This window comes from Oryctolagus cuniculus, unplaced genomic scaffold (genome assembly GCF_964237555.1).
Source record: "Oryctolagus cuniculus unplaced genomic scaffold, mOryCun1.1 SCAFFOLD_35, whole genome shotgun sequence".
In the NCBI taxonomy this organism is placed as follows: Eukaryota; Metazoa; Chordata; class Mammalia; order Lagomorpha; family Leporidae; genus Oryctolagus; species Oryctolagus cuniculus.
The window spans coordinates 1,779,611-1,804,057 of NW_027208301.1; the positions used below are offsets into that span (position 1 = coordinate 1,779,611).

Consider the following 24,447-nt stretch of genomic DNA (forward strand, 5'->3'; position numbering starts at 1 on the left):
TAAAGATTTATTTATTTTATTTGAAAGTCAGAGTTACGCAGAGAGAAGAGAGGAAAAGAGAAAGAGAGGTCTTCTATCTGATGGTTCACCCCCCATTTGGCTGCAATGGCCAGAACTGCATCAGCCCAAAGCCAAAAGCCAGGAGCTTACTCTGAATCTCCCACATGGGTACAGGGGCACAAGGGCTTGAGCCATCTTCTACTGCTTTTCCAGGCCATAGCAGAGAGTTGTATCAAAAGGGGAGCAGCCGGGACTAGAACTGATGCCCATATGGGATGCCGACGCTTCAGGCCAGGGTGTTAACCTGCTGAGCCACAGTGCTGGATCCTCGTATTCTATTTTTTAAAATAGATTTATTTAATTGAAAGAGTTACAGAGATAGGTAGAGCCAGAGAAAGATCTTCCATCCACTGGTTCACTCCCCAAATGACCACAACGGCCAGAGCTGAGCCAATCTGAAGCCAGGAGCCATGAGCTTCTTCCAGATCTCCCACAGAGGTGCAGGAGCCTAAAGACTTGGGCCATCTTCTACTGCTTTTCCAGGCCATAACAGAGAGCTGGGTCAGAAGTGGAGTAGCCAGGAATTGAAGAGGCACCCATATGGATTGCCGACACTGCAGGTGGGGCTTTAAACCACTGCACTACAGCGCTGACCCCTCTGAATATTTTAAATACTTAATATGTTGGATTCTTACATTATTTGTCTTTGGGGACTGATACTTGTGGTTAATTTCACTTAGGAAAATAACCTTACTGTTCATCCATGGCACAGGATTTTCTTTTCTCTGTGCCTGCATAACTTTGCACTGTGAGTGCAGGCCACACTAAAAGTCTTGGCTACAGTGAATTATGCTGTGGCAAACAGTGCTAATACTTTATTTATATTGAACTTTCAATGCTTTTAGATATTTAATAAGAACTGAGATTATCAGATCATATAAAAATTTTATTTTCAATGTAATGAAGAACACTCATACTGTTTTCTGTGGTGGTTGCATCATTTTACATTACCACTGACACTGTGCATGTAGCTGAAAATATATATCTTCAACAAATTATGCACCTGGGTTTTTTGTTTGTTTGTTTCTAAAGAACAGGAGCAGGAGGTCGCGTTGGCCATTACTGGCCATGGTTATGAAGATCCCTCTGCACAGTTATGAAGATCCCTCTGTACTTGCACCCAAGGTGAATCAGCATTGGGCTTCATTGTCAGTGTGGTGAAATTGCCCATCACCCAGGGAGAAGTGTATGACTATTAAGTACATTTTCAACTTCCTGCGGTGGTTCTAAAGCCAGGTCTATAGGTATCATAATGTCATCTGGCTTTCAATACTGTTTCTGTTCCAGGTAACTTTCTGTTAGCAAGGTCAAGCACAGATTTCTGTCTGAACATTTCTCTAGCTTGGGATTCACATAAAAGATGAGTGCCAGCACAACATTCCTCTACCCATTCTGCCTGCCATGACCTAGAGATAGACCTAACAGGCTAACCCAGATTTTAACTCTTCCAATAAATTGTTCCTACATGGGACAGGACAGCCTACATGAAGCTCCCAAAAATACCCACAAAAGGGGAAGTAGTGTTGCAATGCCCAAGTAGGATCAGCGTGGTGACCTTGCCTAGAGTTTCCTTCTTTGGGACAACCCATGTCACCATGGAGTCCTTCCTGCCCAAATGCCTGAGGTATCAAAAGCAAGAGTTGAGTCAATATCTGCAAAGTTATAAAGTATTCACATCCTAGATTTCTTGAGTCTGGGCCCCTAGAAAGTCAGGACAGAACAGAACAGATGGCTTTCTCCAGTGGGGCTTCAGCAAAGAAAGCTTAGACACCCTGAGTTCCAGGTTCTATTGTAGACTTTCATCAAGAAATTGATTTCATTTCTTGGGATTCTCTTTCCTGGGATTCCTCAGCAGAAAGGACCTCTCCAAAGACTCATCCTCCATCTGCCTCATGCCATGTCAATAATCACACACATTTATGACACATAGCTCAATCTGAAAACCCCAGGGAGTGCCTGGGTACAATCAGGACCCAGCTTTGCAGACAAACTGAGTTCCAAGAGGGTTCCCTCTACCCTCTCAGTTATGTGACCCTGAAATATCACCATACCTCCTAAAGACTCCATAGTCTGGGCAATGGCAAGTAGAATGGCAGTTACTGGGAGTTGGTGGTGGTGGAATTGTAAAAACTTTCCTTCAATGGGTAGAGAGTTTCAGTCTCATAAGGAAAAACAGTTCCGAATATTCGTCCCACAACAATGTGCATATCCTCAACACTACTCGACTATACACTTCAAAATGCTTAAGATGATAAAATTCATCAGCTATATTTTGTTTTCTCAGAACCACAATAATAGTACATTTTAAAAGCAGTCAAATAGGAGCTAGACCTGTGGCACAGCAGGTTAAAACCCTGGCCTGTAATGTCAGCATCCAACAAGGGTGCCGGTTCAAGTCCTGGGTGCTCCACTTCCCATCCAACTTTCTGCAAATGTGCCTGGAAAAGCAGTAGATGATGGCCCAAATACTTGGATATCTGCACCCACATTGGGGACCTGGAAGAAACTCCTGGCTCCTGCATTCAGATTGGCCCGGCTTGGCCCATTGTGGACATTTGGGGAGTGAACCAACCAATTGAAATTTCTCTCTGTCTCGACCTGTCTTTCTCTAACTCTGCCTTTCAAATAAATAACACAGATCTTTTTGAAAAAAAAAAAAGAGTGGATATGAAAAAAGTGGCCAAATACACATCTCATAAAAATTAACATATTTTCTCAGAAGTGCAGTTAATACTTACTAATTTTGTACAATCTCTTATATTTGCCCATTTTCACAATAACTTTCCTGATTCCATTTTGTTGAGTTTTATGTCATCAATTTTTTTTTTGAAATAGGAATCCGATGCCATCCTCTCTCACTAAAGACACTGATGACAGAGTGCAGAAGCCGTGTTCAGTGTGGGTGTGGCCTGGGTTCCCTGCCTTCTGGCAGTGTTTGGGGGAGACATAATTTGGTCATCCCTGGGCATCTTACACTAGGTGGAAGCAGGTGTACCTTGTGCTGAACAGAGAGGTGTTGTGTCCACAGCCAGGGCTAAATCCTGGGGCCTGTGCATTCCCTCAAAATGTGCACACCTGAGCCCCAACTCCTCATGCACCAACACTGCCACAGCAGGAAGAACAAGCATGACCCTTGCCCCTGCAGCAGGAGCTAGTTTTATGGTCACTTAATGTGGGGAGCAACTGAGACTAGACTAAATTACTGGAATTAAGACTTATTCTATGCATCTGCTGTCCCACAATATGGCGCTGAGGGAGCAAACAACTACGCAGCTGCCTCATCAGTCTGATAAGCTGCAGGAGCTGATCCTGCTCCTGATTGGAGGAGAGCAGTATTCTCGGCGTGTGGGTAGCAGAGTTGGGATTGGTGGAAGAGGACTATAAAGAAGGAGAGAGACAACATGCACCAGGAACATCTGAAGGAACACCTGAGCAGCCCCCGAGAGAGCCGGCCAGTGGTGTGCCGCTCCTCCGCGGAAGCGGGGAAAGTGGCAGAGGGAGCCGCCCCTCCACGGAGGTGGAGGGGTCGGCAGCCAACCTGGGAAGGACCAGCAGCAAACCCAGGAAGGGCCGAGCAGACAAAAAACAGCACAGGGTCTAGTGTCGTTCCTCCGCGAATGGGGGAGCAACAACTTAACACTTGCACTGACAGGTGGGATGGATCACTCTGAAGAAATCATTGGATGATGCTCTCAGTAGAAGACATGGACTTGTGCCAGGGAAAAGCATCAGAGTTTGAGGATCATGCAAGTCCAATCCCATTTCTACATAACAAAATGTTTTTTCTATTGTGTGTTTCTTTGGAGTAGAACTTTTCTATTTATTTTTATTTCTTTTTATTCACCATTTTCTACATCTTGAAAATTGATTGATTCTTCTTCATTGTTCTATGTGTTTTTTGAATTCCTCATTTTGTTCCTATATTATTATTGATATTCTTGAGTGTTCCTCTGTGTACTTTTTGAGGTTGAACAACATGCATACGCAACCTCAGAACACCAGAATATATAAGCAAATGTTGACAGCTCTGAAGGGATAAACAGCAATGGAACAAACAGAATGTATTACTACTCCACTTTCAAGAGTGGTAGATTTGAGCAATATTATAAATCAACTTTTCCTAACAGTTAGACAGAGAGCATTCTACCTGACAGCAGAACATGTGTTCTTCTCAACAGCTGTCAACAATTCTCCAGGTGGGATCATCTGTTATTTCAGAAAATATGTGTCAACAATTTTTAGAAAATTGGAGTCATATCATTGCTTTCATGACTCCAATGGAATTAAAATAGAAATCAATTCCAGAAAAATGGGAAAAGTCACACGTATGTGGATGTCGATCCACACTGTGTCAAACAGCCATTGGATTGAAGAGGAAATCAGAAAATATTTCAGTGGGTACATTTTGAGTTTTGAACTGGGATCCATAGCCACAATCACAATCCTCAAGTCCAGGCTTGGTACAAAGAGAAACCAGGTGGACATGGAAGGTCACCAGCAGAAAAGCTCTCTGAACACTGAGAACCATGGGGATCTTTAAACAGAGCAGACAGAAGTCTTCTTACTGCCCACAACAATTAAGGAGACAAGGATACTGATGCTCATGACCGAGTTCAAAGGCAGATAGCAAATTCATATATATTTTATATACAATATAAACATTTCATAGTCAGCTGAGCTTTATTTTATAAATGGACTGATTGAACATAAGCTCCTTCATTAACATTTAGTAAATAGTTCAGTTTGTTCATTCAACAAATGATCTTCACGTGTCAGGCACAAGACACTATTCTAAGTATTTGGGATGGAGAAGCAAAAGACATACAATCAGGAAGGTTGCTTTGTAATAGGTCACACACCAGATATGAGAAAATGAATGAAAACTCACACTGATGCTGTCATAAGTGCTATAAGTGTGGACAGAGAAAGAACTGAGATATATACAGAAGCTGCTTTGAGTACTCTGAACAAATCAATCCATTTCCTCCTAAAGTGTAGTAACCCCCAGATGCTTGATCCTGAAGGGAGATTTTTTAGAGATTTATTTATTTTGCTGAAAGGCAGAGTGAGAGGGAAGGAGATACACACACATAGGGGAGGAATAAAGAGAGAGAGAGAGATTTCCATTCACTGGTTCCCTCCCCTAAATGGCTGCAACAGTTGGGCCTGAGCCAGACTGAAGCCAGGAGTCAGGAACCTCATCTGAGTATTTCATGTGGGTGGCAAGGAGTCAAGTAATCAGGCCATTATCTGCTAATTCCTAGGCACAGTTAGGAGATTGGATCAGAAAGAGCACAGCTAGGATTCAAGTTGGCACTCTGATAGGAGATGCAGGCATCATAAGTGATAGTTTAATGTGCTGTACCACAATGCCAGTCCCAGCAAGTGAGTTTTATGTTCATGTTCCTGATGATTATTTCCTATTCCATATTTGCACTGGAACCTGTGAACTAAACCACAGTAGAAGGTGAAGAAAAGTCTATTTTCCTGAGAACAAATGTAGGTTTCACTCAGATTTGTTCCTGGAGGATATTTAACACATATCAGGTTGTTTCTTTGCTCTGGAACCTGTGAACTAAACTGCAGTGGAAGGTGAAGAGAAGTTGGAGAGGTCCCCTGCTCAGAGGCCTGGTCTGCCTGTGTGGTCTACTCTGGCAGTAGGCTGATAGGGACTCCAGACAAGGTGGTGAGGCGGCATCTTGGCTGGAGCATCTTGTAGTCACCTTGTGTCACTTAGCAAGGGGGCTAGGGAGCTGGTGCTTCAGCTCCACATGCGAGGAGATCCAGAGGTTTGCACACACTGGGCCCATGCACACACACACACTCACACAGACAGTGGGGTTACAGCTCAGGGACAGCTCTGAAGGTTGGCTTGTGCCACTACCTGCTCCATGCAGAGTAGCGAGCTGCCTCTTCAGCTCCGGATGTGAGGAGATCCAGAGGTTCACACACACCAATTTGGAAGAGTATTCATTTGGTGAAATACGAGTGGTTCAATTTAATTTCCATCCAAAATCACCTTGAGTTGCATTGTGGCTTACTTACTTACTTACTTTCTTCTTACTAAGAAGAAAGTGGTGTTCTATTGTAATACTGCATGTCCTGTATGTGTGTTAAATTTAAGAGAAGTTGGCTGTTAAGTGGATTTTTAAAAATGTTTATTTTATTTGAAAGGCAGAGTTACAGAGAAGCAGAGGCAGAGAGAGAGAGAGAGAGAGAGAGAGAGGTCCTCCATCCACTGGTTCACTTCCCAGGTAGCTGCAATGGCAAGAGCTGGGCTGATCTGAATCTAGGAGTCAGGAGATTCCTCCCAGACTCCCTCCACCCTGGATGCAGCCCCAAGCACCTGAGCCATCCTCCACTCTTCTCCCAGGCCACAGCAGAGAGCTGGATCACAACTGAAGCAGCAGGGGGTGGCCCTAACTGGCACCCAAATGTGATGCTGGCACTGCAGGTGGCTGCTTTACCCAATATGCCACAGCATCAGCCCCTGTTAAGTGGATTTCCTATAGTAGAGATTTTGTGAGAGATCTGGTAAATGCGATGGAGTAATCATTTAAATCCCTTAAACCATCCAGCAACTGTGTCTGTGGCTGTTGATGCCCAAGGAGACAGTGAGGAGTCCTTGTCAATTTAGAAAATGCAGGAGCTTTAGGGATATTTGTCCCATTCTTGGCTCTTTTCTTTCCTCCCCTCCCCTCCCCTCCCCTCTCCTCTCCTCTCCTCTCCTCTCCTCTCCTCTCCTCTCCTCTCCTCTCCTTTCCTTTTATAAAGCATTTACTTAATGAATACAAATTTCATGGATACAGTTTTAGGAATACAGCAGTTCTTCCTCCCATACCCACCCTCCCACCCCCACTTCTCCCTGTCCCACCTTCTACTCCCTCTCCTATCCCATTCTTCATAAAGATTCATTTTTAATTATCTTTATATACCAAAGACCAACTCTACACTAAGTAAAGATTTCAACAGTTTGCTCGTACACAGACACACAATGTATAAAGTACTTTTGAAGATGACAAGTTTTACCATTAATTCTCATAGTACAATTCATTAAGGACAGAGGTCCTACATGGTAAGCAAGTGCACAGTGACTCCTGTTGTTGATTTAACAATTGACACTCTTAATTATGAAGTCAGTGATCACCTGAGGCTCTTCTCATGTGCTGCCAAGGCTGTGGAAGCTTTTTGAGTCCACAAACTGTCGGTATTCAGACAGGGCCATAAGCAAAGTGGAAGTTCTCTTCTCCCTTCAGAGAAAGGTACCTCCTTTGATGGCCCCTTCTTTCCACTGAGGTCTAACTCACAGAGATTCTTCATGTAGTGTTTTTTTTTTTTTTCCACAGTGTCTTAGCTTTTCGTGACTGAAATGATGTCATGGGCTTTTCAGCTAGATCCAAAGTTCTTACGGGGTGATTCCTATATCAATATGCTGTTTAGGTCATTTGTCATCAGCTCCCCATCAAATTTCTGTCAGCTGCGGCCCAGACAAGCTATGTAGGGTGGGTATGGATCACGGATGGGTGAGGGTGTATAGTGCAGGAAGATGAATAGGGTTAGGACTCATGGGAAGCCAGCCTTTATCATGTTGCTGTTTTTCCTTTTAATAATTTTTGGAGAATTATTAAAATCCCTTAAATGTCTCACCACCCTGGTAGGTAGATTTGCAACCTCTACAGACTGCCACTATTTCTAAGGTATGCTAACTAAATACAATGTTTGGAGTTCTCTCATCTTATACTCTCACATTATGCTAGAATCTATATACAGCACCCATACTGGGGTTTTCAGATCTGAGATAGGTTTTGGAATTCTTGGTAATCAAGAAGCAAGAACTAGGACTCAGAATACTGACTCAAATTTAAAAATTTAAATATTTAAAAATCTGGACATTGCTAGCCAAGACTGCCTAATGCATGTAAGAATAACAGCCACTGATGATGTACTATGGAGAGGCAGAGCAGTTCACTCTTAGACAGCCCATCTCACCATTGCAACCTCATAAACAACAGGGAGGTTCCCAGCTCACAGTCACACGACCTGCTCATTAATCTAAAAATGATGAGTGTCAGCCACCTTTCTTCTAAAGCCTTCCGAGGGACATGTGCATGGATGCTTGGAACACTATAGTCCAGCAAGCCTGTATGTGATTGACATCCCCTTTAGAAATTTGGATCTGGAATTCATTTTTTTTAAAAGATTGATTTTCTTTATTTAAATAGCAGGGTTATATAGAGAGAAAGTGGTAGGAACTATGCTTTTTCTTATTATGCAGGTGCCTATTGGATGGTGAAGGAGAGATAACTGAGCTTAAATTTCCCTACTGAGGAAGGCAATCCCCCAAAGCCAAATGGCTTGAAACACCCTCATGGCCATCCAAAGAAGAAATTTGTGCCCCCATCAAAACAAGATATTGTGTATAAAATCCCAATAGCTCTGGGATCATTTTCCTAGCTAACATGCCCATCCAGTTTAATACTATGTCTGACCTACAAACTGAGCCCTAGTCAATGGCTTTACTTACTTGAGGTTAAAAATTCTTAGTGAAAGCTGCCAACAGTTTTATGATTTGCTGTTTAGGTAGAGTAATGTTAATATGTTGTTGCTTTTATTATTACTGTGAAATGATAAGGCACCTGCAAGGTAAAACATGCGGAAACTACCTGTGTGGCTCCCCTTTCCCAAGGAGGTAGAGACTGGCTTTCAAATTCATTTCCTGGATACCATCTGGAACCAGGTCTATTTTAGGAGGAATTTTAAATGAGGACTAACATTCTAATAATGTTATTGGGAATTTACTTAGGGTTTAAAGTCACTATGTTACAGAAACTTTACAAATGAATGTATGAGCCAGAAGCTAAACAAATGTTCTTGCTTTTATCTCTCTTCAAAGGGAGAAAGCAAGGGTCAAAACAATGTCAATTTTCCATTCCAAAAATTCCCCTACATTACTTTCATTCAGCAGAAAGTAGCCTATTCCATACATATGGATCAGAAAACTTGACAGTGAGGAATTATTAGCCATAATAAAGGCACCTTCCCTTCCCACATTTTACCTTCCTGAAGGCATCTACTCTAACCCTAGTCTTGTGAATATTGTTTTCATAAGAATTTTAGGAGTCCACTGAAAGGGGATGATTTGGAATGGCAGACTTTTGACCCAGCTACAGAAAGTCTCCTCCCAACTGATGTTGAGCTCTCCCAACTGATGTTGAGCTCCGTATCAAGAACTGCCAGCTGAGGGATCCATGCTACACTCCTCTGCCAAGGTAGGACCCTCATCAGAACAAAGCATGAAAATCTGCATAATTGTTAATCAAATAGACTCATTGTTCTATTTCCAACCTCACTCTGCAACTGTCCTGTTGGCTTGTTGGGAAAGAGCTCACTTTGGATTGGGGGATCTCTTTCCCCCAAGAGTACTGGATTTTTTAAATTAACCCTTTCCTTTTACCAACACTCTGATGAATTGACCATCTGAGCAGCAAGCAGCAAGGGCCTGATTATTTGGTAACTATCATTGAGATTTGATAGACTTCTGTGTCCTCGTTTGCAAAGGATTAACTGCTCTGTTTTATTCTCTCCAAAACCATGTCCTCATTATTTTAATTGGCACCTGCTGTGGGGAGATGGGCCCTGCTCCCCACAGGGCCCTGCTCCCCACAGCTCCCCCTTCTTTTTATTCTTTGTGGTGTTCATACACACCTGTCTTCGGTGCCCCGCGGCACATACTCTGCTCTGCTAGAGTTGCCCACAGGTGCTTATCACCCTAGGCAGTCCGAATCCAAGCCCTCTCATCGCCATGTTGTGGGGAGACTTTCTTATTTTTTTTTTCTATTTCCCGGCTCTCTTATCCCCCCCGCAGCTTTTTTCCCCTCAGCTTTCTTTCTCTCCCTGCGGTTTTCTTCCTGCGGCTTTTTCTTATTTTCCTTTCTCCAGCTTTCTTATTTCTCTCTATTTTTCGCCGGCGGCTTTTTGTCTCTCGCTCCCCGTGGCTTTTTCCCCCCATCTGTATCTGAGTCACGAAACCACTTGTCGCTCTCCAGCGGGCTCATGGGGGTGGGGGGAGCTACACCAGACTGGACACTGTTGTTTAAGCGAATGACTCTGCGTTGTGTGCTCAAGTTTGCTCCTGTGCTAACTGCATTCTAACCGCATTCCACTTGGTGTGTGTCCGCATTCTTGTTATTCTTTCGGTGCATTTTGTGAGATGTCTGTGGCGCATAAGCGAATCCCTCCATGCTGCTTCTATCTTGCCTTTATAGTCCTCTTCCACCAATCCGTGCTCTGCTGCCCACGCACTGAGCATGCTGTTCTCCTCCAATCAGAGGTTGGATCAGGAATCAGCTAATTGACGAAGCAGCTGTGTAAGATTTGTTTACTTCCTCAGAGCGCCATATGGTGGGAGATCAGGCGCATAGAGTTAGTCTCAATAGTCTCAGTAGTCTAGTCTAGTCTTGGTAGTCTCAGTACTTATTTCACCATGTTGCAGGAGATGGGCCCTGCTCCCCACAGGGACCCACTCCCCACACTTGGGACAGAGTCCAAGCCTTTGGAAACAACATTATTCTAATTTCTAATTAAATTTTAGTACTTTATCATCAGGTTTGATTTCCAAGTTATCTGGTTCAGCAGCTTGTTAAAATAAACAGACTACAAGAGAATATTTTACATTTCTGATTATTAAATGAGGAAAAGACATTTTATGTTTTGTCAAAATCTCATTCTCTACTTTTTTTGCTTTTGAACATTTATTTATTTATTTATTTGAAAGTCAGAGTTACACAGAGAGAGAGAAGGAGAGGCAGAGAGAGATCTTCCATCCACTGGTTCCCTCGCCAATTGGCTGCAATGGCCGGAGCTGTGCCAATCCAAAACCAGGAGCCAAGAGCTTCTTCCAGGTCTCCCATGTGGGGGCAGGGGCCCAAGGACTTGGGTCATTTTCTACTGATTTCCCAGGCCACAGCAGAGAGCTGGATCAAAAGTGGAGCAGCTGGCACTCAAAGTGGTGCTCATAAGGGATACTGGCACTGCAGGTGGAAGCCCTACCTGCTACACCACAGTGCTGGCCCCCAATATGTATTGTTTTTATAAGCAGATCACACAGGGGCCAGTGCTGTGGCACAGAAGTTTAATCTCCACCTGTGGCACCGGCATCCCATATGGGCACCAGTTCTAGTCCTGGCTGCTCCTCTTCCAATCCAGCTCTCTGCTGATGGCCTGGGAAAGCAGTAGAAGATGGCCCAAGTCCTTGGGCCCCTGCACCCATGTGGGAGACTTGGAGGAAGCTCCTGACTCATGGCTTTGGATCAGCCCAGCTCCAGCTGTTGCCACCATTTGGGGAGTCAACCAGCAGATGGAAGATCTTTCTCTCTGTCTCTGCTTCTCACTGTCTGTAACTCTACCTGTCAAAAAAATAAAATATTAAAAAAAGAAAGCCATATAAAGATACAGAGAAAGGAGATGTCATGACAACAGGGGCAGAAATTAGAGAGATACAGCTTCCAGCCACTGAATGTCAATGATTGCAGGCAATCATCAAAAGCTAGGTAAAGGCAAGGAGGCATTCTTCTCTAGAGCCATTAGAAGGAACATGGCCCTGCCGACACCCTGATATCAGATTTCCGGCCTCAAGAACAGAAAAAGAATATATATTTATTCCACATTTTTATATGCCTATCCCATTTTAGTTGTTTTAAGTCACCTATTTTGTCATGATTTTATGGCAGCCTAGGAAACAATACACATTCACAATGCTTACATCTTTTACTCTGTGACATCAGATTCCACATTTATTCACTAGCAAGGCATTAATTTTTTTTATAGGTAAAGTGGACAGTGAGAGAGAGAGACAGAGAGAAAGGTCTTCCTTTTACCATTGGTTCACCCTCCAATGGCCGCTGCAGCTGGTGCACTGTGGCCGGTGCACCGCGCTGATCCAATGGCAGGAGCCAGGTGCTTCTCCTGGTCTCCCATGGGGTGCAGGGCCCAAGCACTTGGGCCATCCTCCACTGCACTCCCAGGCCACAGCAGAGAGCTGGCCTGGAAGAGGGGCAACTGGGACAGAATCCGGTACCCTGACCAGGACTAGAACCTGGTGTACCGGTGCCGCAGGTGGAGGATTAGCCTATTGAGCTGCGGCGCCGGTTGGTATTAATCTTTCAGTCTGTCCTTCTCCAAGATAAATCTACATTGCTTCAAACATTTTTGATGTAGCACAATTACTACAACCTGGTTGATTCTGTATCCTGCAACTTTATGGAATGCATTTTTGGATTTAATAGTTTTTTAAATTTTCCTTTTTAAAGATCTATCTATTTTAGTCCAGCAACCACATGCCATTCCGCTATACCACGTGTGCACTGATTAGAGTCCTGGCTCTTCTACTTCCTATCCAGCTTCTTGCTAATGCACTGGAAAATCAGGGAAAGATGGTTCAGGTGCTTGGGCCTCTGCAACCTATGTTTCTGGCTCCCCAGCCATGCCACTGTAGACATGTGGGCAGTGAACCAAGATCAAAGATCTCTCTATCTCCCTGTAACTCTGCCTTTCAAATAAATGAAAGAAATCTTGAAAAATATTTATTTGCTATGTTTGCTTGCTATAATATTTATTTACTTGAAAGGCAGTTACAGAGAAAGAGAGAGAGAATCAGTTTTTCCATCTGCTGGTTCACTTCTGCAATAACCAGGGCTGGGACAGGCCAAAGCCAGGAGCCAGGAGCTTCTTTCCAGGTCTCCCATGTGGTTGCAGGGGCCCAGGCACTTGAACCTTGGACCCAGGTGTATTACCTGAGAACTGGAATGGAAGTTGATCAGATGGAACCCACACTGGTATCCCTATGAGATGCTGTTATTACAGGAGGCCACTTAACCTCCTCTGCCACAGTGCTGGTCCCTATTTGTCTTAAAAGCAGGAGACTCTGAGATAGGCAGAGACAGATGGGGAGAGAGAGTAAGAATGACAGTTTATTTCTTGAATGGCTACAACAGGCAGATCTTTGGCAGGCTGAAGCCAGCAGCCATCATTGTCTCTTACATTGGGTAACAGGCACATAAGGCTTGGACCATCCTCTGCTGCTTTCCCAGGCATATTAGCAAGAAACTGGATCAGAAGCAAAGTAGCTGGGATTAGAGCTGGGGCTCTGTTAGGGAATGCTGGCAGCACAAACAATGGCTTGACATGCTGCACAATTCAGGACAATGAATAGCCTCTCATGGAATCATTAGGGTTTTCTAAATAGCTAAGGTCCAGTTTTATTTCTTTTTCTCACTAATTGCTCCCACTAGATGTTTCAGTCCTATACACAATTGAGGTGATGAGAGTAGACATCCTTGTATTCTTTGTTGTTATAGGAAATGTTTTTCTTTTCTTTTTTTAAGATTTATTTATTTATTTCAAAGTTAGAGTTACACAGAAAGAGGAAAGGCAGAGAGAGATAGAGGGGTCTTCCATCTGCTGGTTCACTCCCCAGATGGCTGCAACAGCTAGAGCTATGCCATCAGAGGCCAGGAGCCAGGAGCTTCCTCCAGGTCTCCCACATGGGTGCAGGGGCCCAAAGACTTGGGCCATCTTCTACTGCTTTCTCAGGCCACAGCAGAGTTGGATCAGAAGAGAAACAGCTGGACTAGAACCAGTACCCATATGGGATGCCGACACTTCAGGCCAGGGCTTAATCCACTGCACCAAGCGCTGGCCCTGGAAATGTTTATATTTTCAAGGAGTCAGGAGAGACAGAGAGAAATCTTCCATGCTCTGGTTCATTCCTGATGGCTGCAATGGCCAGCCTTGGGCCAGCCGAAAGACAGGGGCTTCTTTTGGGGCTCACATGGGTTACAAGGGCCCAAGCATTTGGAGAATGTTCTTTTGACATTTCCTGGTCATTAAAAGGGAGTTTCATCAGAAGTGGAGCATCTGGGACACAAACAATGCCATATGAGAGGTTGGCATTAGATGGTGACTTTACCCAGTATTCCACGATGTCTGCCTAAGAGGAAAAGTTTTCAAATTTTCACTGTTGACTGTGGTGTTAGCTGTGAGCTTGTCATTTATGGCCTTTATTTTATTGAGATGCATTTCTTTTTTTAAAAGATTTATTTAGTATTTGAAAGTCAGAGTTACAAAGAGAGAGCAGAGGCAGAGATCTTCCATTCACTAGTTCAACTCCCCAAATGAATGCCCAACTGATGGCAGGGATGGGCCAGGTCAAAGCCAGGAGCCAGGAGCTTCATCCAAGTCTCCAACATAGGTGCAAGCAGTTGGGCCATCCACTGCTGCTTTCCCTGGCACAGTAGCAGAGACCTGGATCAGAAGTGGAGCAGCTGGGACTTGAATCAGTGACCATGTGGGATGCTGGTGCTGTAGACAGTGGCCTAACCATCTGTACTGCAACACTGGCCTTGTCTCTCTCTCTCTCTCTCTTTTTTAAAGATTTATTTATTTAATAGAGTTACACAGAGAGAAGAGAGGCAGAGAGAGAGAGAGAAAGAGGGAGAGAGAAACAGAGAAAGAGGTCTTCCATCCAGTGGTTCACTCCCCAGATGGCGAGAGAGAGAGAGAGAGAGAGAGAGAGAGGTCTTCCATCCAATGGTTCACTCCCCAGATGGCCGCAACAGCCAGGAGCTTCTTCCAGGTCCTCACTTGGGTGCAGGGGCCCAAGGACTTGGGCCATCTTCTACTGCTTTCCCAGGCCATCAACAGAGAGCTGGATTGGAAGTGGAGCAGCTGGTTCTAGAACTGGCACCCATATGGGATGCTGCCGCTTTAGGCCAGGGCTTTAATCTGCTGCACCACAGCATCAGCCCCTGGCCCTCTCTCTTGAAATTTTTAAATAATGAATCTGGGTTTGTTTTGCCAGATGCTTTTTTTCTTTGCAGCTGTTATAGAATACAAAATTAAGAGAATTTATATAACCTAAGAACCATTTTTTTGAAAAACAAATTCTAGCAGAAAAAAATAAATATATATGAGTGAATTTAATCTAGGAAGATAATTACCTGAATGCTGAATATTTTAAAATGTTGGTGAAGAAATTGAATACAACAGAAATAATTGAAACATTACTCAAGTTCATAAGTTAGAATAGTATTAGGATATTCTTACTATCCAAAGCAATATACAGACTCAGTGCAATTGCAAAGTTTCAATGCTATTCTTTAACAAAACTTTTTAAAAGATTTATTTATTTGAAAGAATTGCAGAGAGACAGAGACAGAGAATCAAGTGTTCCATCCACTGGTTCACTCCACAGATGGCCACAAAGGCTGTGGCAGGGTGCTAATCCAAAGCCAAGAAGCAGGATTTCTTCCAGGTCTCCAAGGACTTGGGCCATCTTCCACTGCTATCCTAGACCATAGCAGAGAGCTGAATCATAAGTGGAGTAGTCGGTACTTGAACTGGCACGCTAATGGGATGCTGGTACTGCAGGTGGTGGTTTTACCCACTAAACCACAGTGCCAACCAGCCCCTCTTTAGCAAAATATTTTAAAGTCCCCAGAATTGTACAGAACTGTGAAGGATAATGAATAGTCAAGTCAATATTGAAGTAAAAGAAGAAAGCTGGAATGGTCACACTACTTAATATATTTTACAAAGCTATAGTAATCAAAATAGCATATCACTGGCATTAAAGCACATACATTAAGCAATGGGGCAGAATAGAGAACAAGTCATTAACCCATAGTCAATTGACTTTTTTTTTTTTTTTGGACAGGCAGAGTGGACAGAGAGAAAGGTCTTCCTTCTATTGGTTCACACTCCAATGGCCGCTGCGGCCAGCGCACCGCGTTGATCTGAAGCCAGGTGCTTCTCCTGGTCTCCCATGTGGATGCAGGGCCCAAGCACTTGGGCCATCCTCCACTGCCTTCCTGGGACACAGCAGAGAGCTGGACTGGAAGAGGAGCAACTGGGACAGAATCCAGCACCCTGATCGGGACTAGAACCCAGTGTGCTGTTGCCACAGGCAGAGCATTAGTCTATTGAGCTGCGGAGCTGGCCAGTTAATTGACTTTTACGGTGTCTAGAACAGATGAAGAAAAATAAGTAGTCTCTTCAATACAAAGTGTTTGGAAAAGTCAACCAATTCTTTTTGCATTTGAAGAGAAATTATCCAGATAACATTGAGAGCCTAGAGTGCTTCATGAAATTTATGAGGTAATGTGAGGGTATTTTAAGGATGAAAAGAGAGGAGGTTGTAGGCATTTCTTTAATTTCTTTATTTGCTTACTTATTAATTAACAGGGAGAGAGAGAGGGAGAGATCTTCCACCTGCTGTTTCACTTCCCCAGATGGTGGCATCAGCCAGGGCTTAATCATGCCAAATCCAGGAGTCAGGAGCTTCTTCATGGTCTCCAGCCTGGGCAGCCAGGGCACAAGTACTTGGGTCATCTTCCACTGGTTTTGAAAGGCCATTAGCAAAGTGTTGGATTGGAAGTGCAGCAGCCAAGACTAAAATCAGTACTCATATAGGATGCTAGAGTCATAGTTGGCATTTTACCTGTTACACCACAACAGCAGCTGCTGTAGGTGTTTCTTTAAGAAAAAACTCCCTAGTTCTGGGTTTAGCTGTAGTGATCTTCTGCATAAATAGAAGGTTTACACAGCCAGTTTCTGCATAGCTTTATCTTGCAGGTGCATCACCATTCTACAGCAGTAATAAAAGCAACATGCTTTTTATTTCTGTACCTCAAATGAAACCAGAGAAATTAGTGATTTTTCTGCCTGAAAACTTTCAGTTTAAAGCCAGGAAGAGTCACTGATTAAGACTTTGTGTGCATGGGGCTTCCACTTTAGTGTAGAGGATAAAGCCACCGCCTGCCTTGGCAGCATCATACGGACATGGGTTTGAGTCCCAGATGCTCCACTTCTGATCCATCTTTGATAATGCACCTGGGAAATGAGCAGAGGATGGCCCAAGTCCTGGGCTCCTGCAACCACTTGGGAGACCTGGAAGAAGCTCTTGGCTCTTGACTTGGGTGGGCCCGTCTCTGGCTGTTGCAGCAATTTGGGGAGTGAACCAGCAGATGGAAGATCTCTGTGTCTCTCCCTCTCTCTCTTTGTAAGGCTATCTTTCAAATAAATAAATAAATATTTAGCAAAAATAAAAAAGGACTTAGAATGAGGCCAGACATTGCATTCTAAGACATGTTGAGTTGGGAAGCAGTCCACACAGCAGACTCATAGAATGACAATCATTTTAAATAGCATATAGATGTAGCATTAGGTGTGAGAATATTAAGTATCATATCTAGTTCTCATCTCTTTTTCAAAATGGGAGGGCACTCTAGAGATTGTAGTTCTAGCAGAGTCTTTTTGTGCCAGTTACTATCCATCATTCATTAAAAATCTTTATAACTTCTTTGCTTTATCTAATTTGCTTTAGAGTTCACACCAGTGACTCACTACATCTTGACTTTTGTTTCTTCCTTATGATGAAGATCTAGTTCTGAAATCACAGCTGATCAATCATGTTCCATCTGTCTCTTGTTGCAAAGTTGTATTTGACCTGGTTTTTCATGCAGACCCATGTCAAGATAGAAACATTTGATGAGAAGAAGTCAGTGTAAATATGTTTTTAGTCACATTTGATTAACAAGGAAGATTTAGGAGTGGTCATCAGGCTAACTTTATCTGTAGTCCATTGCTAAACTTAGATCTATCTGTTCTGTATACAGAAGTCGTTGCCCTGAAGTACCTAGCCAGGATTATTTTGCTGGGAATTGTACTTCTGCAGAAGTATGCCATTCAATAGGCCCAAAGTTCAAAATAAAAGTGTTTAACAAAACCAACAAGATGATAACAAATTGAGTTACATCTATGCATATAAGCTATACAGAAGTTATATGTGAAAACAATGAACAAGGTTACAAGCGAATAGCAGAATACCATAATTAACATCATATAAGTACACAGGAAATGCTTATTAACCTCAGTGAAAGTTTTCAGGCCCATGAACATGGGCTGGTATTGTGGCCCAGTGGTTCAGCTGCCATCTTTGATGCCTACATCCCATACGAGTGCCAATTTGAGTCACTTCTTATTTGGCTCCATGCTAATGGACCTGGGAAAGCAGTAGAAGATGACATAAGTGCTTGGACCCCTGTCACCCATGGGGAAGACTCAGATGAAGTTCCTGATTCCTGGCTTCAGCCTTGCCCCATTCCATCTATTGCAGCCATTTGTGGAGTATACCATGGATGGAAGACCTCTCTTTCTCTGTCTCTCCCTCTTTGTCTGTAATTCTGCCTTTCAAATAAATGAAAAACTAAATCTTTGAAATAAAACAAAAACAATGAACAGAGTTGTGATCTGAAAGAAGGAGTATTACAGTGTGCTAACTACTTACATTAAATATGTATAATGTCTGATCCAAAAATTCTGAAAGTTAAAAATTGAATCCAAGACAGGCTTATATTTTCTTTTTTACCAGCAATATCTGGTATTTTCAAGTTTTGGGGTTCACCAAGAAGTGAAAACTCTATTCACTAATTGCAAGGGTAGGAGTTCATGATGCCAGATATTCTGTGCATAATTTTTGTATATGCTAACGTTTTCAAGGATATTGTGGTATGATGATAATAGATTCTTCTTTTTTTAAATTTATTCATTTTTACTTGAAAGCCAGAATTACAAAGAGGCAGAGGCAAGAGGGGAGAAAGATGTCTTCCATCTGCTTGTTCACTCTTCCAAATGGCCACAATGGCCAGAGCTGGGCTGATCTGAAGCCACGAGCTTCTTCTGGTTCTCCCACACTGGTGCAGGGGCCCAAGGGCTTGAGCCATCTTCCATTGCTTTCCCAGGCCATAGCAGAGAGCCAGATCAGAAGTGGAGCAGTCGGGACCTGAATCATTGCCCATATGGGATGCCAGCACTGCAGGTAGCGACTTTGCTTGCTATGCCACAGTGCCGGCCCTGATAATGGATTCTTACTGAGCTCATACAATAACGTTGCCACAAGAAACCAAAAAAGTTTTGCATTTTAGAGGAATTAAGTAGGTGGAAAGGTAAACATTTCCATCTATTTATAAAACTATACTAAAGTATAGTAACCAATAGAAATTGTAGAAATCTTCCTGAATCTAGATGAAACACTGAAATGCAGAACCAAAAACATTTAAATAAAAGCATAGAAATCCATAAATATGATTAATTCAATCTCATGTAACTAATTCTGTGTATTTGAAAGACAGTTACAGAGAGAGACAGAGACACAGAGAGAGAGAGAGCACTTGCATTTGCTGGTTCACTCCCCAAGTGGCTGAAACAGTTGGAGCTGAGCTAATCTGAAGCTAGGATCCAGGAGCTTCTTCTGGGTCTCCCATGTGGATGTAGAGGCCCGAGGACCTGAGCCATCCTCTGTTGCTTTCTCAGGAACATGAATAGGGAGCTGGATCAACAGTGGAGCTCCCAGGACTCAAACTGGTGCCCATATGGAATGCTGGAGTGTCAAGCCAGGGCTTTAACCCACTGTGCCACAGCACTGGCCCCTCTACTAGCAGTTTAATGGGATATTTAGTTTTTTTCTTTCCTGCAGCATTCTGGAAATTAGTGTCTAAAGTAGCCTAAGATCTGTATTTAAGAATATTTTCTGCTAAACTGATTTCAAGTGTTTTTAGAAAATACAAAATTATCCATTGACATATCCAAGGGTCCAGCTAGAAATCTCAAGGTCAAAATGCTTAGAACCTTGATCCTGAGAAATCCTATCAAGAATGCAAAAAGGGCTTCACATGTTTGGTCAAAACTTCTCTTGTCATGAGCTGTACGGAATCCTCTCTGGATTTGGGGGACCAAAAATTGGGAATTTCTTACACCCAGGGGGCTGAAGCTCATGGCTCTAAGGCAATCACCATGTTGAAAAATGACTATTTGACTCCTCAGGTACCCTAGTCTCTACTGTGTACCACATATTGATTGTCAGAGTGCTTTGCTTGCACACTAGAGTTTCTCACCTGATTTCACTCAGATTTAAAAGCTGTAGGAAATCATGGAAGTAGCCATTAGGAGCTTAGGTCTCCAGACATCACCAGTCACTGGGTTCCACATTCCCCTTCCTTCCCACAACTAAGTTCAGCTAAGTCAAAGGAAAAGGGTAGCTCTTTGTATTTCCTTTCTGAAAACATCAATGCTGAAAACATTTAGGTGAAGTCTTCTCTAGAAATTTCACTTGGTTAATGCTCTGTCTGCGGTGCTGGCATCCCCTATGGGCACCAGGTTCTAGTCCCAGCTGCTCCCCTCCCAGTCCAGCTCTGCTGTGGCCCAGGAGGGCAGTGGAGGATGACCCAAGTGGTTGGGCCCCTGAACCTGCATGGGAGACCAGGAAGAAGCACCTGGCTCCTGGCTGCAGATTGGTGCAGCTCCAGCCATTGTGGCCATTTGGGGAGTGAACCAACAGAAGGAACACCTTTCTCTCTGTCTCTCTCTCTCTCTCTCTCTCACTGTCTGTAACTCTACCTGTCAAATAACAAAGAAAAGAAAAGAAAAGAAAAGAAAAGAAAAGAAAAGAAAAGAAAAGAAAAGAAAAGAAGAAATTTCAAGTTGGAGAGAACATTTATCCAAGGTCTATGATCTAGATAGCTGATTATTTTTAGCATCTTTGAGCAAGAATTGTTAATGAGCTTTTCATCTTAGATCACCAAAGTGTTCCAAGTTTCAGTGAAGCACCACAGAATTCAAAGGAAATCTCATCAATCTCTTCCTAGCAGTTTATTTCCTGACAGTCACCTCCCAATAAAAGCAGCCAAAAGAACTTCTAAGACCACAGACACACATTAATGGAGCCACATGCCAAGTCCATGTCTATAAATTAGCTTTCAAATGGTCAGGGATTGGGGTAGTAATCTTAAATCTCCATGCACAAGTCCACAAAACAAGACAAGCTGTGTGCCAAGAAAGAGGAGACAGAGCATGGAGCCACAGGCAGACCAGGTTTATTCAGAAGGTTGATTCACTCCAAGGTGAATGCGTGGCAGAGAGTTCCCAGCAAACACAGCAAAGAGAGAACCCTCTGTCTTACAGACTGGTGCTTTATATAGCACAAAGTGCTGGGAAGGAGCTTGGAGGTCTGAGCTAAAGCAGGGCTGCTGAGATAGAGAAGAGCTTGGGCTAGATTTAAAGGTCCTTTGAGGTCACAGTGTGAGCTGGGAGGGGTTTGGGCTGAGGCTGGGCTCTGAGGCTGAGCACTGAGATAGAGGGAGACAGCTTGGGAGGAGTGGGGGAGATCTCAGGCTGATAGCAGAGTTTTCACATAGTGTTGTGTCCAAAAGTTGAGGCAGAGCAAGGCTGGTCAAGGCGGGGTGGGGGGGAGAGGCTGTATTAGCAAGTCAGAGAAACAGGGGACTGCTTGTTGTGTAGGTGAGAGATCAACATGGACATAAGGATTTTTGTCCTTTCTCCATCACTGTGTTTGACAAAGTCAGAATAAAGCAGACTTTGGTGGGAAATTTCTGATATAAATTCTATAATAAAATTTAGCCAATCACAATCTTTTGCAGTTCGGATAGATTTCTGTGGGTGATCCCATGGGACTGCCTGCCCTGCCCATGCAGGAGGTTGAGAGGGCATGGTGTGCTATGCCTCCCAGGAGGGACCCCACAGCCTGGCTGCTGGCAAGTGGCAGGAGCTCCAGGCCCATTTCCTCCATCCCCTCTTCCTGTTGGAAGCCTTGTGGCTATGCTTTTGTGGTTCATAAACAGAGAGCTGATAAGCAACTCCCAGACATGGGCTGGTTGCACAAAGGAGCCCAGGGGCCTATGTGTGCTAAGTGACCTAGAAGTCAATTAGTTGGAGGTCTTTTGGCATGTTGCCCCTTCTGCTCTATAGACTTGCTGTTGCCACCCAAGGTTTTTTCTTCCCCTCTTCCCCTATAAATTCTGAGCCTGATTGCTAAAAAACAGACAGGCTCATCAGGCCTGTCTCCAGTGTTTCTTGTGGAGAGATGCTGTTGCTCTTCCAGCCGGACAGCTGAGGGTCTCACGCAAAGAGACCACAGATGCCAGTCTTTAGATAATGGGATTCATGTTTGGCTGCCTTTCAGCTGGGAACCTGAGGAAATGTCTAGCAAGGGTGAATGCCATAGGAGTTGTCAGAGACCTAGTTGAGAAAATGATGTGCATCACCAATGGCAAAATCCAGCTCTAATGACAGAACTCCCAATCCCAATATGGAGCCACACATTTAGCATCTTTCAAGTCAGCAAGGAGTACTTACATTTTGCAAGAACTCTCAGTCAAGTCTCAAGCTATGTGCATGCCTATATTTGTTTTAAGCAAATATCATTTGTTCGGCCATGTGTAGGAAAGATAAGCAGAATATTAGCCACATTAGGCCCTTTATTCACAAGTTCCAACATCGTTACTGGCACCAATTCAGATTTAAGAGGAAGGCAATTGCTAACCTTGGGTGTGCATCTTGGGGAAGGGGCAAAGGAGATGCTGTGTTTCCTGTCTTTGCTCATTTTCTAGCCTGCAAACCTTTCTTCTTCTCTAGTAGCCCCAGGCAAGAAATCAGCCTGCTTCACTTGCTCATAGGTTCTTCTTGAAAATCCCATGGCGCGGGCGGTGCCATAGCTCACTAGGCTAATCCTCCGCCTTGTGGCGCTGGCACACTGGATTCTAGTCCCGGTCTGGGCACCGGATTCTGTCCCGGTTGCCCCTCTTCCAGGCCAGCTCTCTGCTGTGGCCAGGGAGTGCAGTGGAGGATGGCCTAAGTGCTTGGGCCCTGCACCCCATGGGAGACCAGGAGAAGCACCTGGCTCCTGCCATCGGATCAGCGTGGTGTGCCGGCCACAGCGCGCTGGCCGCGGTGGCCATTGAAGGGTGAATCAACAGCAAAAGGAAGACCTTTCTCTCTGTCTCTCTCTCACTGCCCACTCTGCCTGTCAAAAAAGAAAGAAAGAAAGAAAGAAAGAAAGAAAGAAAGAAAGAAAGAAAGAAAGGGAGGGAGGGAGGGAGGGAGGGAGGGAGGGAGGGAGGGAGGAAGGAAGGAAGGAAGGAAGGAAGGAAGGAAGGAAGAAAGAAAAGAAAATCCCATTGCCCACTCTCCCTCTGTCTGACCCTCATTCATATCAGGCATGTGAGTAAACACATGGGACAGCACCCAACATTGCACATCAAGTTGTCATTATGACCCATAACCTGCATACATTAACCAGAATCTCATCTGGTGGTCTCTCAATATCACCCACCCAGCTTGTTGTACTCAATTCAGGCTCCTCTAAGTTCAGAGCAGCATAAGGGGATGGACATGTAGTCAGGAGTCCACCCTGCCTTGCAGGGCTACCCCTGCCACATCACCTTCTGAAAATATTGTTGCTATGGCAACTTTCCAACCTTGAGGCCAGTGCTGCATACTTCCTCTGCCTGTAGGTCTACACACATCCCTTGGCCTCATCAGGCACTCCAGGAGCAGACTTGCTCCATGCATACTGCAATGCTGGCCAGAGGCAGGATTAGCTCAAACCACTGCCACCAGTCATCCCTGATGTGTCAACAGCTGCAGCCAGTACCACGAGGCCACAGCTCACAGCACATCTGTGACCATCCTATTCTGTGGGCAGATGTGTGATGTGGCAAGCCTCTGAGTCTTTTGCTGGATCCTTTAACCAATGGGCTCTAGAGGGGCAGGGCCTTTCCTCCCCAACTGTTTTCTACACTGTCAAGACAGTGCCTGCCCAACTCTGGTCTTAGGGGATTTGTCATTGTTCCAGGAGCATGTACTCAGGGGTGGATGGCTGGGCACTTCTGAAGTGTGAACAGGATTTTCTGTGTTTTGTTTTGTTTTCTTTCTTTCTTTTTTTTTTTTTTTTTTTTTTTGCTTTGTAAGGAGGACTCTATGGTTGAACATGACCAAAGTCCCCTGCCTCAGTTTTCTCACCTTCAAGTACACCCATAAGGTGAGAATAGATTCATGAGTCTTCCATTTACATGATACCTCAAGATTCTCTTCATTCAGCCATTCACATTCACATGTGCCCGGTGATGTGGGGCTAACAGAGGTCTGGTGGCTTGAGAGGTTTATGCTAAGAAGACAAGGTCAGGAATGAGCCTTCCTATGAAAGAGGGAATCTCAGGGTTAAAAAGATTCTGGCTTCAAATGTGGGGAGCTCCCACAGTCCCCTCAGCCAAGGCCAGAGATGATTTTCTCTTTCTTGGTTATGCCTCTCTGCCAAGACATGGGCACTAGGATACAAGTTGGGAGATCCCAGCCTAGTCCAAGTTGATGATTGGTTTGACAGCCTGCCAGTCAAGATCCATGTGCTGATCCCAGCTTTAGTTACCAAGCTTCTACCTACCATCTGCCTATTTTCATTTCATACAACGGTGTCATTTCTGGGCTCTGCTACCTCTGAGATCTGACTCTTTTTTAAAAAAAGATTTATTTATTTATTTG

At 44.0% G+C, this 24,447-nt stretch overlaps 1 protein-coding gene across 1 annotated transcript in view; it reads left to right on the top strand.

Annotated features, from left to right (window-relative positions):
• Window positions 1-9,203: 9,203 nt before the first annotated feature.
• The window catches only part of LOC127485255 (zinc finger protein 585A-like), a 57,859-nt gene continuing 42,615 nt past the window's right edge, over window positions 9,204-24,447 (top strand). Inside the window, exon 1 of the mRNA XM_070067766.1 lies at window positions 9,204-9,329. Coding sequence (XP_069923867.1) covers window positions 9,309-9,329 — 21 coding nt within the window. The 5' untranslated portion in view covers window positions 9,204-9,308. The remainder of the gene's footprint in view (window positions 9,330-24,447) is intronic.